Below are 14,518 nucleotides of genomic sequence, written 5' to 3' on the forward strand. Positions count from 1 at the left end.
GGCTTGTCCTCTATTCAAATACATGCGAGTACATATGTTGGCACAGAACCACCAAAGAGAATAACCAACTTTGTTAGTGTGCCAAACCTTCCTTGCTACTACAAACTATGGCTACAAAATCCCTGTGTATAATATAATAGAGAACTAGTCAAAACTGATCATACAAATGGATAAAAATAAGTCCCATTTCTATGAATTTGCTTCAGAAATTTCCCCTACAATTGAGAAAAAATTACTGGTTTCTTGATGGAAGAGATGACTTAGGCACTTGAGATGTTTGATCATAGAAATAGGCTTAGTCCTTCTGAAGAAACTGTGGGAAATGCAGCCTTTCAAGTCACTAACTGCTCACTTCTCTTCTGATGTAGCTTGGGATTCCTCCTTTGGAGGAAAAGCAACAAACTCTTTCATTTCGGTATCTTGGTCAGTGGTAGTATGAATGTGAGCTTCATAATGCTCACATGGGCAACAGCTGACTTCTCCTTTCCTGCTCTTCTGCAGAATGGTGGCACGAAAGTCTAACATTATCACTGCCAACCGATACAATTGTAGAGTCACAACCAAGATGTTTTTAGCTGTGAAAAACACCAGCATTTGGTTGAATATTCTGAAGTGGCCCATCAGAATGGAACGCACAATGAAGAAGGGACCGTCCTGTATGAAAAGGCTGACCCAGATGTTCCAGAGTTCTGCGCTGTACCTGCACAGCAGCAGGCTGGGGATCCGCCTAGTCGATGCAGTTGGTTTGCAGCCAATGTGCTGTACTGGAAATAAAACACAGCTATGTTAAAACAACTCTTTAAAATTGAGCTATGGTTGTCTTAAAGGGCAGTTATAATCCAGGGTACCCTGGATTATAAATGCTTTCAACAATTCAATATGAAGTATATTAAATTTCTGGCCTCTGTTCTATGCTAAACTCATATTAAGTGGGCACTTATGTGGCCTGATGGACAGGACCAAAAACCACTTCCCTTTCCTCTCCCACAAAGCTATTGGAATTTATACACAAGAAGCAGAAGTAGTTCACCTAATCTGCTGTAACGACTTCCCCAGACACTTTTCTGTTAAATCAACAGGCTAGGCTACTATACGTATTTAAGAAAAATTACCTACCATTTTGAATGGGAACAGCCTGAGCTGTAGCACTTCAATTTGTTCTAGCGTGTCTAATACCTGGCTTTTAAAAGATCACCAGATAGCCATTGCCTTTTTCATACATTGTAGTAAGAACAAACCATGTCAATGCAGGGCAATATCAAGCATTATGGATAGAAAGAAACTGTGGTCATTGCTTGCCATGTAGGACTTGAGTCAGAGTTACTCTTTGTTAGCTTTCTGGGAATGTAATTGCATGCAACTGTTGGAACTTGCATGGATGTGTTCCCCTTGGCTATTAAAGTGATGGTGGACTAGAATGCTTGGTGTGGTGTGGTGTTTAGAGAAGGATCATGAGAGGGGTTTGTGTGTGATTAATACAGCTGCCTCTTATGAAAAAGCAAGTAGCTTACTTAACCTGTCTCTCAAGAAGTAGGATTGTATTAGTTTAAAAAAACACATAGCTACTGCAATGCAGGAACAACCGCCAAAGATTTTGTCTTACCAAAAGAATTCTATTGTTGGAGTCAATGCTGGGGGTGGGGGGAAGACTTGAGTGGAAAATGAGTTGCAGGTTTTAGAAATTTGCTGAATCTATTAGGCAAAGCTTCAGGAGCAGCCAATTTTTAATACATTTTTGTGCCATTGCTGTTTACTCCTAACTGCATTGCCATAGTCAAACAATAAGGGCCTAAAAATTCCTATTTTGTCATCTTTTCTGTGTGTGTGAGTAAACATTCTGATGCTTGAACAAAAAGCATTAACTGTGCAAATGGATAGAACTACCTAAAATAACCTGTACCCATAGTAAATTTCCGGGTAGTGTGAGTTCAATATCTTATTTTTTAACTGGTACGTGTAATTCAGCAGGAAAGCAATAGCCAGAGAAAAAAATGAGTGGTACAACAGCATACTTCAGTTAATGCTATGATTGGTTTAGTATTGTTTTAATTTGTTTGGGTGGTGGTGATATGTACAGGATGTATTTTTTGTTGGTGCATTTTGGTATTGTTTTTTCTTAAACTCTGAATGCTATGCATGTTTAACAGAATATGTTTTACCAGAAACAGGAATTTTAGGTGTGATAAATTTGAAATGGGATTGCATTAGTTTTTTTCAGGAGGTGAATTGCTGAGATTAAATGCTGCAATATTTCCATAAATGTGGTGTTGAAAACAAAGCCTAGTGCTGTCCATGAAGAAAAGGCTAATGAAAAATACCTCTAATAACTTTTCATTATTATGAATTTATTATTTTAGTCAACATGTTAACCTAGTCATCAATTTTATATCAGATGATAGTGAGGATAAAGTATCTTTGGACTGTTATAGTTGAATCACAAACTTGCAGGGATTGGAGGCCAAAGTGGTTGGAACAGATGATGGTTGAGGTGGCTTTAATTATTTTTCTGGGGTGTAGAGAAGCCCTTTCTGCCTAGGGACAAGTACCTGCCCAAGCTGGCTGAATGTTTGGAGTTTTTGCTTAAGATAAGGATGTACAGTCCCAAGTTTATATGGTCCTTTAGGTTCTGTTCTGTGTGAACAGATAACTTCTCTCATACCCTCCTCTCCAGTGTTCTTGGCTGTGCTCTTCCTTGTCTCTCCACAGGGTCTAGTAACCTACCCAGATTGGAGTAGCAAGATCATGCAAGACCCACCCTGTCTTGAGAGTCCACACTGGGGAGTTTAAGGCAGTACTGGGCAACCAGAACAGATGCTCTAGTACAACGTTGCTAGAGTAGAAAGTTTTATCAGGGAAGTTAAAGGTTAGCCAAAAACAAATGTTTCCTCAAAAGAAACCACAATGAGCTTTCTTCATAAACCATCATTGCCATATGAATAGCTTTCCACCAGAAGCCCTTGGTATAGCCTGTAGCACATGCAGAGCCACAAGACATGCCAGCAAAAACTTAAAAGCATCTGTTTTATTTTCTTGTCTATGTGCAATTACTAACCTGCAAGATCAAGGGGAAACTGTAACATACTCCAGGTCCATACAGCAAGAATTGCATTTATGAGAGTATAATTCTTCCTATGGGAGGGGAAAAAAGTTATAACAGTGAAGACACACTTTCCTTATGTGATAACAAAAATATTTCCTGTAGTATTTGGACTGTCTTTTAAAGGGTGGTTGAGCAAAACAGTGATTGATTAATCCAAGTTCTTGAGATGTAAGACTAAGGGAACAGAGGCACTTCTTAGTATAGAATTTTTGCTGTTCAAGTCATATATTCCAGCTGTGTAACTACACTAAATATCTGATGTTAACATTATAATGATAAGCATATGGAAATAGACTTTCTGGCTCAAGAAGGGAATGTCTTTAACCTTGTAGTGATTAAACACTCCTTCCAAGCCCTGGAGCTTCTCTACCAAGTGGGAAGGACCTCTTTTCCTGCTGCAAAACCTTTTCTTTCATATAAAAAAAAACAAAACAACCACACACACACACAAAAACAAACACCAAAACAAAACACCAGTTTGTGAGAAAGGATGCACCTCTTCTGTGATTCTTTTTCGTTATCATGGATATTCACAGCTCCTCTCTCTGAGCTGCAAGGGGTAGATCACAATGTTGGAAATTCACACCAGACTATGCCATTCCCTTTTTTACATTTGAGCACTTTGTCATTCAACCATGAAGAAACTACATATGAGATAACCAAAGAAGCCACTTGGATGATGAATTACTAAAGCAAACTCTAGTTGCTTCCTTGCCCTTCTAAAATAATTAATTACCCTGAAAGAAGCTTACAAGTATCCAGTGTTTTAGCTCCTGTAGCTGTAAGAACTGATGCTGTCTGGCAGTTACACTACTTGTTTGGCTCTCTGTACCCTTTTATTGTGATGGATACAACATGCTTCACTGCTGGCAACAGATGAGTAATCTCTAACAAAGCTCATTGGTCTGTTACAGGGGGAAAGGTGACAGTAGGAAAACAGCCCTTGAACGTAGCCTTCTCTTATCTGTGGGAAATACAGTTCCACTAGTCTGAATGCTGCAGGTTGCACAAAGAAACAAGTATCTTGCACTACAGACATTTATGTCAGCAAATAGTTCTTACCGAACATCTTCGATGTCCAAGGTTTCACTAGCAAATTCGAGTATATCTGCTGCTGTTCCCACAAACATGAGAAGCAGCTGAGACAACTGATCCCGGGTGATTTCAACTCCAATGGGTAGAAGCCATCTCCCAACTACTAGTAGCAGTAGAAAAGTCTGGTGGAGGGCCAGTGTCCATACGGTCTCACAGATTGTGGAGAGCTGATTCACAAAGACTTTAGCCTGTTTAAATAATGATAACATACTGTACCCACAGGAGACTGACATAAGTGCCTTCAGAGACTATATTCATCCTTGAACCTGATTTTGTTCTCCTTCTTGTTTTATTAGAGTAAATCATATCTATGTGACAGGCATAATTTGAAAAAGGCACATGAATGTAAACTTTGGGTAATGAATAGCAAGTCTTTCTCTGTGTACTGCTTCTCATTTTTAAGCTGAGCATTGTTTTTTGCAGAACCATTACTCAGACACTTTCTAAACTCAGTTACCAAGATTTGGAAGAGAATGGTAGGAGAGTGCCAACTCGCTTTTTGTAACAGTAATAGTTATGCAGTTTCAGAAAATGTGTGGTTTTCTGAATTATTTTTTTTCTTAGTTTTAATCATTGTGTGAGGAACTTGCCCAAAGAGAGACAACAGTCCTCTCTGATGACTAATATCGTAAGTTCTCTACTAGGAATAGGAAAATCTGTCCCACCGTCTGAATGATGTGGTGATCTGTTCCCTCACTTCCATGACTGCTGTCTCTGGATTGATTGAAGTCTTGGTTGCTGACGTTCACCTGAACTGCTCCGGGCTCATTACCACAGTACTGTTGTGAACAAAAATGTTGCACACGCATAAACATCCAGCATAGGGAGCAGTTGCACTCAGTGGCTCAGACAGTCCTTTGTTGAACTTCAAAGAGTTCATTTGTGAGATTCAGTCTGTTTACAAAGGTAGGTGCTCACTCTGAGTTAAACTCCCCTCTTGTTCAGAAGGGAGGAATACCTCTCATGAACAGTGTGTGATGTGCTGGCAGGTCCCTAAGAAAGTGTAGGATTGTACTGTAGAAAAGGATGTAAATGTGAAGGCTGATGAAGCAAGTGACACCTTTGTGCTCTTAAAAGCACAGTCTGAATGTAATCTGCCTTACAGCTCTCCAGAACAGGGTACTGGGCTTCCTACACAGTATTGAGTTAAAGCAATAAAATGGGGTAAAAAATTGTCATGGTCAGTTTCAATATGCGAACTTTTCCTCAGGATATTTGTTTCTTGTCTCTACTATTCAGGAAAAGTTCTGTAAAAATATTTAGTTCTTCTGTGTGACTTCTCTCAAAGCTAAAATGAATAGCTGGAGTAGGAAGTTTAGGTTGTATTCTCTGCTCCACACCACACACACACCCCTGCCCTGCCCTAGCTATGCCTTATTCTGCAAGGAAATTCATAATGTGAGAGGTGAGATTCAGGAATAATTAAGAAAAATGGGCCTGTGTTGTTGCCTGTCTCTGCAGAGTAGAAATTATCCAGAGCTCTAGGAAATCATATGTTGGCTAAAATGTATTCTTACATCAACTGCAGTAATCCAGTAGTGAGACTGTGTCCTGTCTGAGGTCTGCAGTGCTGCCTTACTAACTCCACCCCAAGGCTGGTCCCGGAGTAATTGGGGTATGGCTCTAAAATGTATCTTAAGTCCCTTAGCATCTCTCTTCATTGTAATAAAAAAGTGATAATTAGAAAATCAAAACATGTTGTTATTAAATATTTTATACTGTTCTATTTGTGCTAGAGAATACCAGATAATTTGCATTTCTTTCTTGCAGCCCCCACCTTTTTATTTCACCAGCAGTGATTTTCTGCAACAATCAGAATGTGTTCTCATGCATACTGAGCAGCTGTGTACAGTATAATGCCTGCCAATATAAAGGAAACATTTTTCAGCAAATGTCACATTCTAGCAAATTTCAGATGCCACTTTGATACTTGGTGTCTGATAACCTTGCTCAGTATCTGGGTAAATGGTGCCTCTTGCCTGACCTTGTTGTAGATAATTGGAGCAACTTCCCGTGGTCTGAATAACCTGGGAAAAAAGTTAGTGCTTGTTGGTTTTGTAATTGTTGATAAAGACTTTTGAACTGAATGCTTGCTTTGTTTGGACAATGGGTGTGAGAGCCCTGAAGGATTGACACACAGATGTGGAGAAAGTGGTGAAGTGGTATTTCCATTTGGAGGAGGGAAGTCTAACATTCTGGGCACAGAGACAGGGAGACACAGTGGCTGGTACTCCTTGTGGAGCTAATCTCTCAGGGTTAGCCCCTCAGCCAAGAGAGAAAGAACAGCTCGTTCAGAGGATGTTTCAGAAATTAAATTCAACTGGTGCCCTGGAAAAGCCTTTTTATGTGTTGATTATAGAAAAAAATCTAAAACCTATGTAGACCAGCTCCCAAGGTCAAAGCCAGCCTTTCTGAGTAATCCCCACAGGCAGCGTGACACAGAGCTGGGGAGACCATGACCTAAAAATACTGAATAACTAGGGTAGCCACCCCAGAATATGGAGAAGTATGTAACTTGTAACAAATAGCCTGGATAGGGCAAAGGAACTGCTAACTTGTGCTGGAGAAGGAAGGCTAGTTCACCTTGACAGCCTTTGGATTGTCAGTACAACTACATTTATGCCCACTTCTCTGCCCCTTTACCCAGTCTGGCAAGATAAGAGGAAAGGAGCCATGAACTTGAATTAAACTTTGCATCACAGTTTGGTAATTTTTTGTTTGTTTTTTAAAGCCCTGTTGATCAGAGAGGAATTTGCTTAATTTGTATAGAGCAGCCTGCTTCATTTGCTGTATGTGTAAGGATGGTGGGAATCCCTTCCCAAACACTGGGGTAACTCCCAGCAAATAAATTGGCTTGCTGAAGGACAGGAGTGTGAAACATGAGGTAGCAAGGTGTAGAGGTGCCTCTCAGCAGATGTGGTGGCTCTCCCCATGCCAACACTACAGAGCAGATGGCTGTCACCGTTCCAGAGCAGCTGGTCCATCTAACCCACACCCTGGGCAGAGGAGCTGTGGGAGTCAGCAACTGGCACTGGTGGAAGGAGGGATGAAAGCACACCACAGCTTCCACAGGGCTTGCAAGGGGGCTTTTTTAAGCTCCTTGTGGCATAACAGTGTAAAGAACACTTCTTTAAGAAAATCAATTCACTTGATCATTCTTTTGTAGACTCCTTATATATAACCATGGCACCTGCCCCCAGCTGAATGGGGGGTTACTATTTCTAGGCTCAATGAACTCTGACTGAAGGGCTCTCCTCAGGGCTGGGTCAGTCTCTCTTCTCAGCTGCATGCAGGCAGGAAATGGAAAACTGCATCTGCAAAGCTAGTCATTTAAGTAGCCTCCTGATTTTTAATTTAAGTATGTTCTATTTTTTTTTGTTGTTGTTTCTCTGATTTATTAAGTACTGATTGGAGTGGTGGTTCTGTGGGAAGTTTGGAGAAGAGCCTTTATTTTCAATATGTATATGTGTGTAAATAGGACTGTTGGTTACAGGCATATTTGCCCAGTCAATTATGACTGTGCAGTGACTTAACAGGAATGTGAGTGGAAAAAGTGAATACAAAGTTTCACAGACAGTTTATAGACATGGCTTGCCGCTTTGCTGCTAGAGCCTGCTTACTCCTGGGTTTCAAGACTATGCATAGCTAAATAAAAAAAAAATATTTTTTTTTACTGTGCAGAAATAAAACAGGAAGACATTGTACACACTTCGCATAAATTCTAGCTTAGTTTACTTCCTGTGTTTCTTCTGACTGAAGCATACATTCCTCTGATTTATAAAACATCTACTCAAAATGGAAACTGTTGCATGACATGGTGTTGTCCCATTGTATGGCCTGCAGAGAGCTCACTGTCAGTGCATGGGGAAGTCCTGAAACACTGGACTAATTCAACAAATTTCTATTTGCATGTTATTCACAATCTATTATTGCCAAATAAAAATGAGATGAGCTAAAACTTTCTGCAATATGTTCAGCATTGAGATGGTAAAGTTTACACTTGAACCCCAGGGCAGGGTACCCTCAATCCTGTTATGGTGTGTGGAGGCTGGCAGCTCAAGCAGGCTGTGGAAGAGGCTGTCCCTTCCCTAGAGCAGACACTCTGCAAAGCAACAGGTACCCCACTTGCTTTCCCCAGTTTGCTGGAAACAGCGTGGCTGTCACTATGGCAACACGCATGATGTCAGAAATTCAAAGCAACTGTGACTGCTTCGTTTTGCTCATACAGGAAAGCTGAAATGTAAAACAATAAGAAAAGGTTGCTTAAGCTTGTTTTACAAATTGAGGAAGATAATAGATATGGGAGGAAAGAAATAGTCAAAGATTGCTTCTGGGACAGTGATATGCTAGAATTTTAACTGTTAAGAGAATTCCACCTTAGAATGATGCTGAGCAAATGGGCAGTAATATTCACTATTTCATTAAAATCTTCAAATTAAGGTGGTTAAAAATAATTACCAGGTTTACCAAGTATGTGTTTTGTTACTGACTGGGAAGTCTACATCAGCTACAGTTCTGGTAGTCAGGTAAGCCCTGCCAAAGGTGGTCAGTTATCCTGTTCTGTGACAATAATGCACCAGGCATTTGAAAAGGTACCAGAGGTATTTGTTTATCTGAGATCTTCTACAACATTCATAGGGAATATTTGGGGGTTTTAATAGATTAAATTGTTCTAATTTTCTTGCCACTCTATTTTGCAGGCAGCAATTTTTTCTTTCAGTACAGTTCAATTTACTTTATAGTCTCTCCCAAACATCCTTTTCATCCCTGAATGCTTTACTGCAAAGCAGTAGTTTCTATACAGTCAGTATTTCACTGTTGATGTATGAATGGTATTACTTATGTCCAGTTCTGCAGCACTTGGGCAGAATTGCCTCTGTCTTTGGGAAGAGAGACTGCATATTAGCACATGCCTTAAATAACAGCACTGACACAAGCAGTTGATGTTTCTTATTAAAGATTCAACATGAGATCAAAGTTCTACTGCCTTAAAGACTACACACTGTTTTGCTGGTGTATATATTAAATGTGTTGGTCTAGCAATTGCATAATTACCCATTCTGATAGTATTTTAATAAGGAAAATACCAGCAATACTTCAGCATGAGAAGAAGTACTAGACTGGGTGCTGGGTTTGAGATTAATTGTTCAGAGGGCTGCCCCCCCGTAGGTATTGTTTTTGAATCTATTAGATTGTGTGTTTCCAGAACTCTCTCCTATCTCTCCAGGTATAAAATAAGCTGTTAACTTGATATACTCCCTCTTTAATTCACAGTAGCAGTATATCAATAAGAACAAAGTATGCCATGTTCTAACATCATTTTGGGAAATAAACTGCTGCCTTTGACTACAGAATTAGCCTGTTTCTTGGACCAGATTTAACTATGACAAATGTTCTCAATATCCCCATTACCTGTCTGTGACTGTTTAAGGAGATCTGGCAAAACAAGATGACAATAAATTCTTGCTGCTGTATTTAGAAAAAGCCTCAGGCATTTTCAGTGTAAACACAATTTTGAATATTTGATTATGCTTCTGTGGGCTCTAACAATGTTCCAAAGGAGAAAATGAGGCACTTTGTCTTCTTAGTCTAATTTATGTATTTTCCTCTGTTACTTTTTGCTCTTGTTCCTATCAGGCTCTTTTTTGCTGTGGATGTAAGGTACAGTGTATGAGCAAATGCTGGGACAGACACAATCCCATTTTCCCTACATAGAGGTGCTATGGGGACTTGAAAAGAGCTTGCATGAGGGGGTGGCTCACTCAGTGAGCTGCTGGGCTCAGTGGCTCTGCCCTGGCCCTAGCTGACCCCATCTGCTGAAACAACAATTGTCTTAAAAAAATTTAATGTGTGTTTTAGTCCTGCATAGGAATCCAGACACCTCCCCTCCCAAATTGCTATACAGCAAGAACAAAGAAAGGATATAAACAATGACAGTCAAATCGGTGTCAGCTATCTGTGGTAACACTGAGTATTTTCCTAGGTTGCAGAAAACATGAGGTAATTTAAGACCCCTTTTACTGATACCTGTCTTGATTTTTGGCTCGCTTTGAGTTGTAATGTCTGCCTGTAAGTGCCATGAAGTTCATACTTAATTTTACAAAGGCCTCTAAAGAAATTAAATTATTTGACCATCCTGAACAAGATTCCAGCTGGTAACCTGGGGGTGACAGGCTGTTTTTCAAATTTGTAGTCACCAGTTCCCAAGACAGAAGTAAATGGTCTCATTTTTAGCTAGGAATGAGGCTCATTTTTTGATATTTAGAAAATGCACAGTAGTTGTGATATAGCTGTAGCTGTATTGGGAGATCCACCAGTATAAAACAGAAAATTGGAAAAAGACTCTGACAGGCTTCTGTCTACATGCCCAAATCCAGCCCACCAAATAATTCATCAATTTTATACTAGTCCGTCTTTTCTCCTAAGAAATACCTGAGTCCCATGATGAATTTCTAGTAGCCATAGTGATGGTACTATGCAAATCAGATACAAAAATATTGCTGGTGAAAACCTGTAAAAAAAAAAAGAAAAAATAGCTTGATATTATATTGCGTTGTAAATACCATATATCCTGTCATCTGCATTGAAAAGTATCTTGTGCCTCCTACCATATGTGATATTAAGAAATAGCATAACTGCAAATAAGAGTTGCTATTCTTGGTGAATTTCTCATGCTGTCAGTATTATGAATCATAGGTTTATTTGTACATCTATCTAAGATTATATATGGAAGTTTATTTAAAATATGTTTTTAAGAACTAACCAAAGGCACTTTCCTGTTTACTTTTCCATCACTGCATTTTCTGTACTTAAAATTTAAAAAAGAGCCTCTAGCTATCATGCTCTTTCTGCCTTCATGAAAGGTGAATTAATACATGGAGTCATTTCACTGAATGATGCTGGGATAGAGGCTGTTGACCAGAATCCTGTGCATTGATTCAGGAAAGGCAGATCTAACAGCAGTTTTCATAAAACAAGCATTTCTTCAGTAGGAGGTTTTTTAGTGCAGCCTAAAATGAAAATAGGTCTTGGCCTTGTCTCCCCACTTGTGCTGGCAACTGCATATTTCTTTAGGATTTCCCTCCCTGCCAGTCTCCTATGTAACTTGTGATGGTGAAATTTTATTACCTTCAGCTTCTTGAGCTAAGTTTTTATTCATAAGTACTAGAGGTTTCATTAATCCTTTTGCAAGCACTGATTCTTCTGAGAGTTGCTGGTGTTTTCTTATTAAACACAGGACAGTTTTGCTTGGGGTTTGTTTTGGCAATTTTTTCCCTTTTGATGTTGGAATGAAGTCTGATGCCACTGATGTTCCATCTAGCTGTGCCATAGTACGGAATAAGCATCACTGCAATGTTACTGAGGTGCATCTCAATATTTGCATCATGTATATGTACAGGTCAAGAATAGGGCAGTGGATACTTCCTTGCTTCTTTCTGTCCTGTCATTTGCACATTCTGCAGTGAATTTGAATTGCTTATAAATACATAACTGCTACAGTGTTTTAGTCAAAAGCTATTGTTGCATTTGTTTTGGTTTGTTCCTATCCAGAATGTACCTTTATTTTTGTAATCTTGACTTTTCCAGGGGAGTTTAGCTATTGAGGAAAATAAAAAACCTTGCTGCTGAGGAGAATGACAGGATCACTGAGCTGCTATTAAATGTTTCAGTCAATCCTCTCTAAATAAGATAGTCCTGGTTCATTTTGGTTGGGTTTTTTTGGTTTATTTTTTTTCCAGGGATGAGGGGGTGTTGGTGTTTGCTTTGGTGGGGAAGTTTTCTGTTTGCTTTTTTAACAAAAACAACAAAAAAGTTAGTGCTTCTGTGGGGTTTTAGTCCGGTTATTTTGGGAGAGAACACATTTGAATGGGAGAAATAACATATTTTACAGTATTTCCTGTAGGGCTTGAGCACATGAAAATCCATCCAGCTGGCAGGTTAGCAGTACTGAGCTAATGATACCAGATCAGGCCAGGACACTTTAGGGGCTTTCACCCTGCCTTTCTTTAAGAAGGAGCAATCTATAGGAAAAATTACATGGGCAGGCCCACAAGAATAAATGGTATATATGTGGAGAAAGTAAATTTTTGTGCTGGTAGTCAGTCTTCTGTCAGTAATGAATGGAGAGAATATGAGGCTCCTGGACACAGGAGAGTTCTGTGGCACAGACTGCCCATTGTCTGGATCAGTGGTTCTCTATGGAGGTGTTTCTATAAAATGCAGATGCTACTGCCTTTGCTGAACTTGTGTGTTTTCCACGTGAGCAGAAAGTTATCCTGAAGCAAATAGATGCTGGTCATTTGTCTACTGTTCTTACTTATAAATGTACTTAACTATGCTGCTTGAAGTGTTGGACCACATCCATTTTCAAAATTTCCTTCTGGCTAAATTTAGCCCAGTCTTTTAGCACATGCATTAATCTTAAATGGAACTTTCTGTATCTATTTGTCTTTGGATTTTCCAAAAGCTGCCATAACAAGTGTTCCTTCATGAAGTCTCTGTTGCTGCTTCCTCTCCCCAGTGAACTAGGTCTGCTCGCTCTGCCTCTGTCACATAATTCCGCCTTTGGAGCTCTGCTGTTAAATTTTCCTGTGTCCCAGACTTTATCTTTGCTTTTATTACATTCAAATACAGAGCATGGAACACTTGCATGAATTGTCACACCACCGTTGCTTCTGCTTCTCTTATGATGAGTTTCACAGGTTGCAATGGGCAGGAATGTAAGATTGTTTAAACGCTTTAGGGCTTTTTCTCTCCTGGATTTGTCTCAGGGCCTGCCTGCATTTTGAATTTTTAAAAAATAAAAGGTACTAATGAAGTCTTAACAATTAGTTACACAACCGCTTCCTTTTTACAAAGCTTTTTTTGGCTGACTGAGCACTGAGCTGTAGATGACTGCAGTAATTATTTACATGGATGTAAAACCCCTGTGCTTGAGCAAATTCTGCCATGACCAACTTTTAAAATTCATTTATCAGGCAGTATATCAAGTATGAGGGTTCCCCTCAGGAATAGCCTCTCAAATTCAAATCCAAATATTTAAGCTACTCTTGCTGTATTGCAATAGCGGTTGCTGCTCATCCTTTATTTGTCACAGAGTTTTGGCTCATGCACGAGCATGATTCTAGCACTGTTGCAAGTAGCACGCACTGGGGCTGCAGCTCCAGGGAAGGAGGTGCAAGCCAGGGCCTTGTGGACTGGGTTAAGAGATGCAGGGCATCCGCATGGAATAGCCTGTGCGGGCCCCCCCGGACACTCCAGCACCACGCACCTGGAGTCCCTGAGCCGGTGTTGCTGAGGAGGAGCCCAGCGACAGTGAGGAGCGCATGCCCCTGCTCCCCCAGCGCGCTGCATCGGCAGCTCTAGAACAGGTACCTCTTGCCTACAGCTACTTCAGCCACATTTGTCACTTGTTAATACGGATACACACAACTATACAGAGAGTGGCTCCCAAGTAGTCTGCTGCAAAACTGCCCATCCGGGAAGTCCTTTGGATTTGGCAAGGGAGTATCCAGGGCTTTACAAGTTTTGCACCCCCCACCTCCCAGGTGCAGCAGGGGAGAAAATGCAATCCCCCAAAAGCTTGGCAGCAAAGCCAAGGAGCACGGCTTTCGGGCAGCAGCCGCAGAAGGCAGCCTCACATCTGCAGCAAAGTACATGCAAAGAAATAAGAGGGACTCGGTTAGAGCCGGCGGGATATGCTCACCATTTGTAGCCTCTGCCTTGCTTAAATTTGAGGGTGAGCCCTGTCTCCAGGCACAGGAGAAGATTGAGCAGTGCCAGCAGCCAGTACTTGGGTTCTTTCTTCACTGCAGTCACTCTCCAGACCCCGATGAGAGAGTGCAAGACAAAGAGCAGGCGAGTAACCAGAGCATTGAGCAGCACCATCAACTCCATCCCGGACCAGCCCCCCGCCCCTCTTCCCCGCACCGCGGGGGCCCAGCACTTTTTAGGAGCCTTGGGAAGTTACCCTGGGAATCACTGGGAAGCGTGCGCACCACAGGCACACGGATCTCTTCTCTTCCATCCCCACAAAGGGGCCCATTATAACAAAAAAGAAACAGCATTGCCCCTCCCCCAGACTTCCTGAGAACTTTTTAAAGGGAAGAAAAAAAAGCTCACGCTTCCAGGCTACAGTGGTGTGCAGTGTTCAGTGTCGCTGCCTACGCTAAAGCAGGGGTGGAAAGGCTTTCCTTCTGTCCCCCTCTCTATCGGCTGCTTCAGGACTACAGGGCAGGGAGGTTTCTGTCTTAGGCAATTACCATCTCTGCTAGCTCTGCTTGCTGCTCTCATCCCGTAGATTTCTAGAAAAGAGCCAAAATG

At 40.9% G+C, this 14,518-nt stretch overlaps 1 protein-coding gene across 1 annotated transcript; it reads right to left on the reverse strand.

Annotated features, from left to right (window-relative positions):
• Nucleotides 1–315: 315 nt before the first annotated feature.
• Nucleotides 316–14,119, reverse strand: TMEM26 (transmembrane protein 26). The gene is made up of 6 exons (XM_051618389.1): nucleotides 13,902–14,119; nucleotides 10,628–10,706; nucleotides 4,861–4,974; nucleotides 4,163–4,383; nucleotides 3,053–3,129; nucleotides 316–764 (listed from the first exon to the last, which is right to left on the reverse strand). Exons 1-6 carry the CDS (start codon nucleotides 14,090–14,092, stop codon nucleotides 349–351), a joined length of 1,098 nt encoding a protein of 365 aa, XP_051474349.1. The 5' UTR covers nucleotides 14,093–14,119; the 3' UTR covers nucleotides 316–348.
• Nucleotides 14,120–14,518: the final 399 nt, after the last annotated feature.

Source organism: Apus apus, chromosome 4, assembly GCF_020740795.1.
Source record: "Apus apus isolate bApuApu2 chromosome 4, bApuApu2.pri.cur, whole genome shotgun sequence".
Classification (NCBI taxonomy): Eukaryota; Metazoa; Chordata; class Aves; order Apodiformes; family Apodidae; genus Apus; species Apus apus.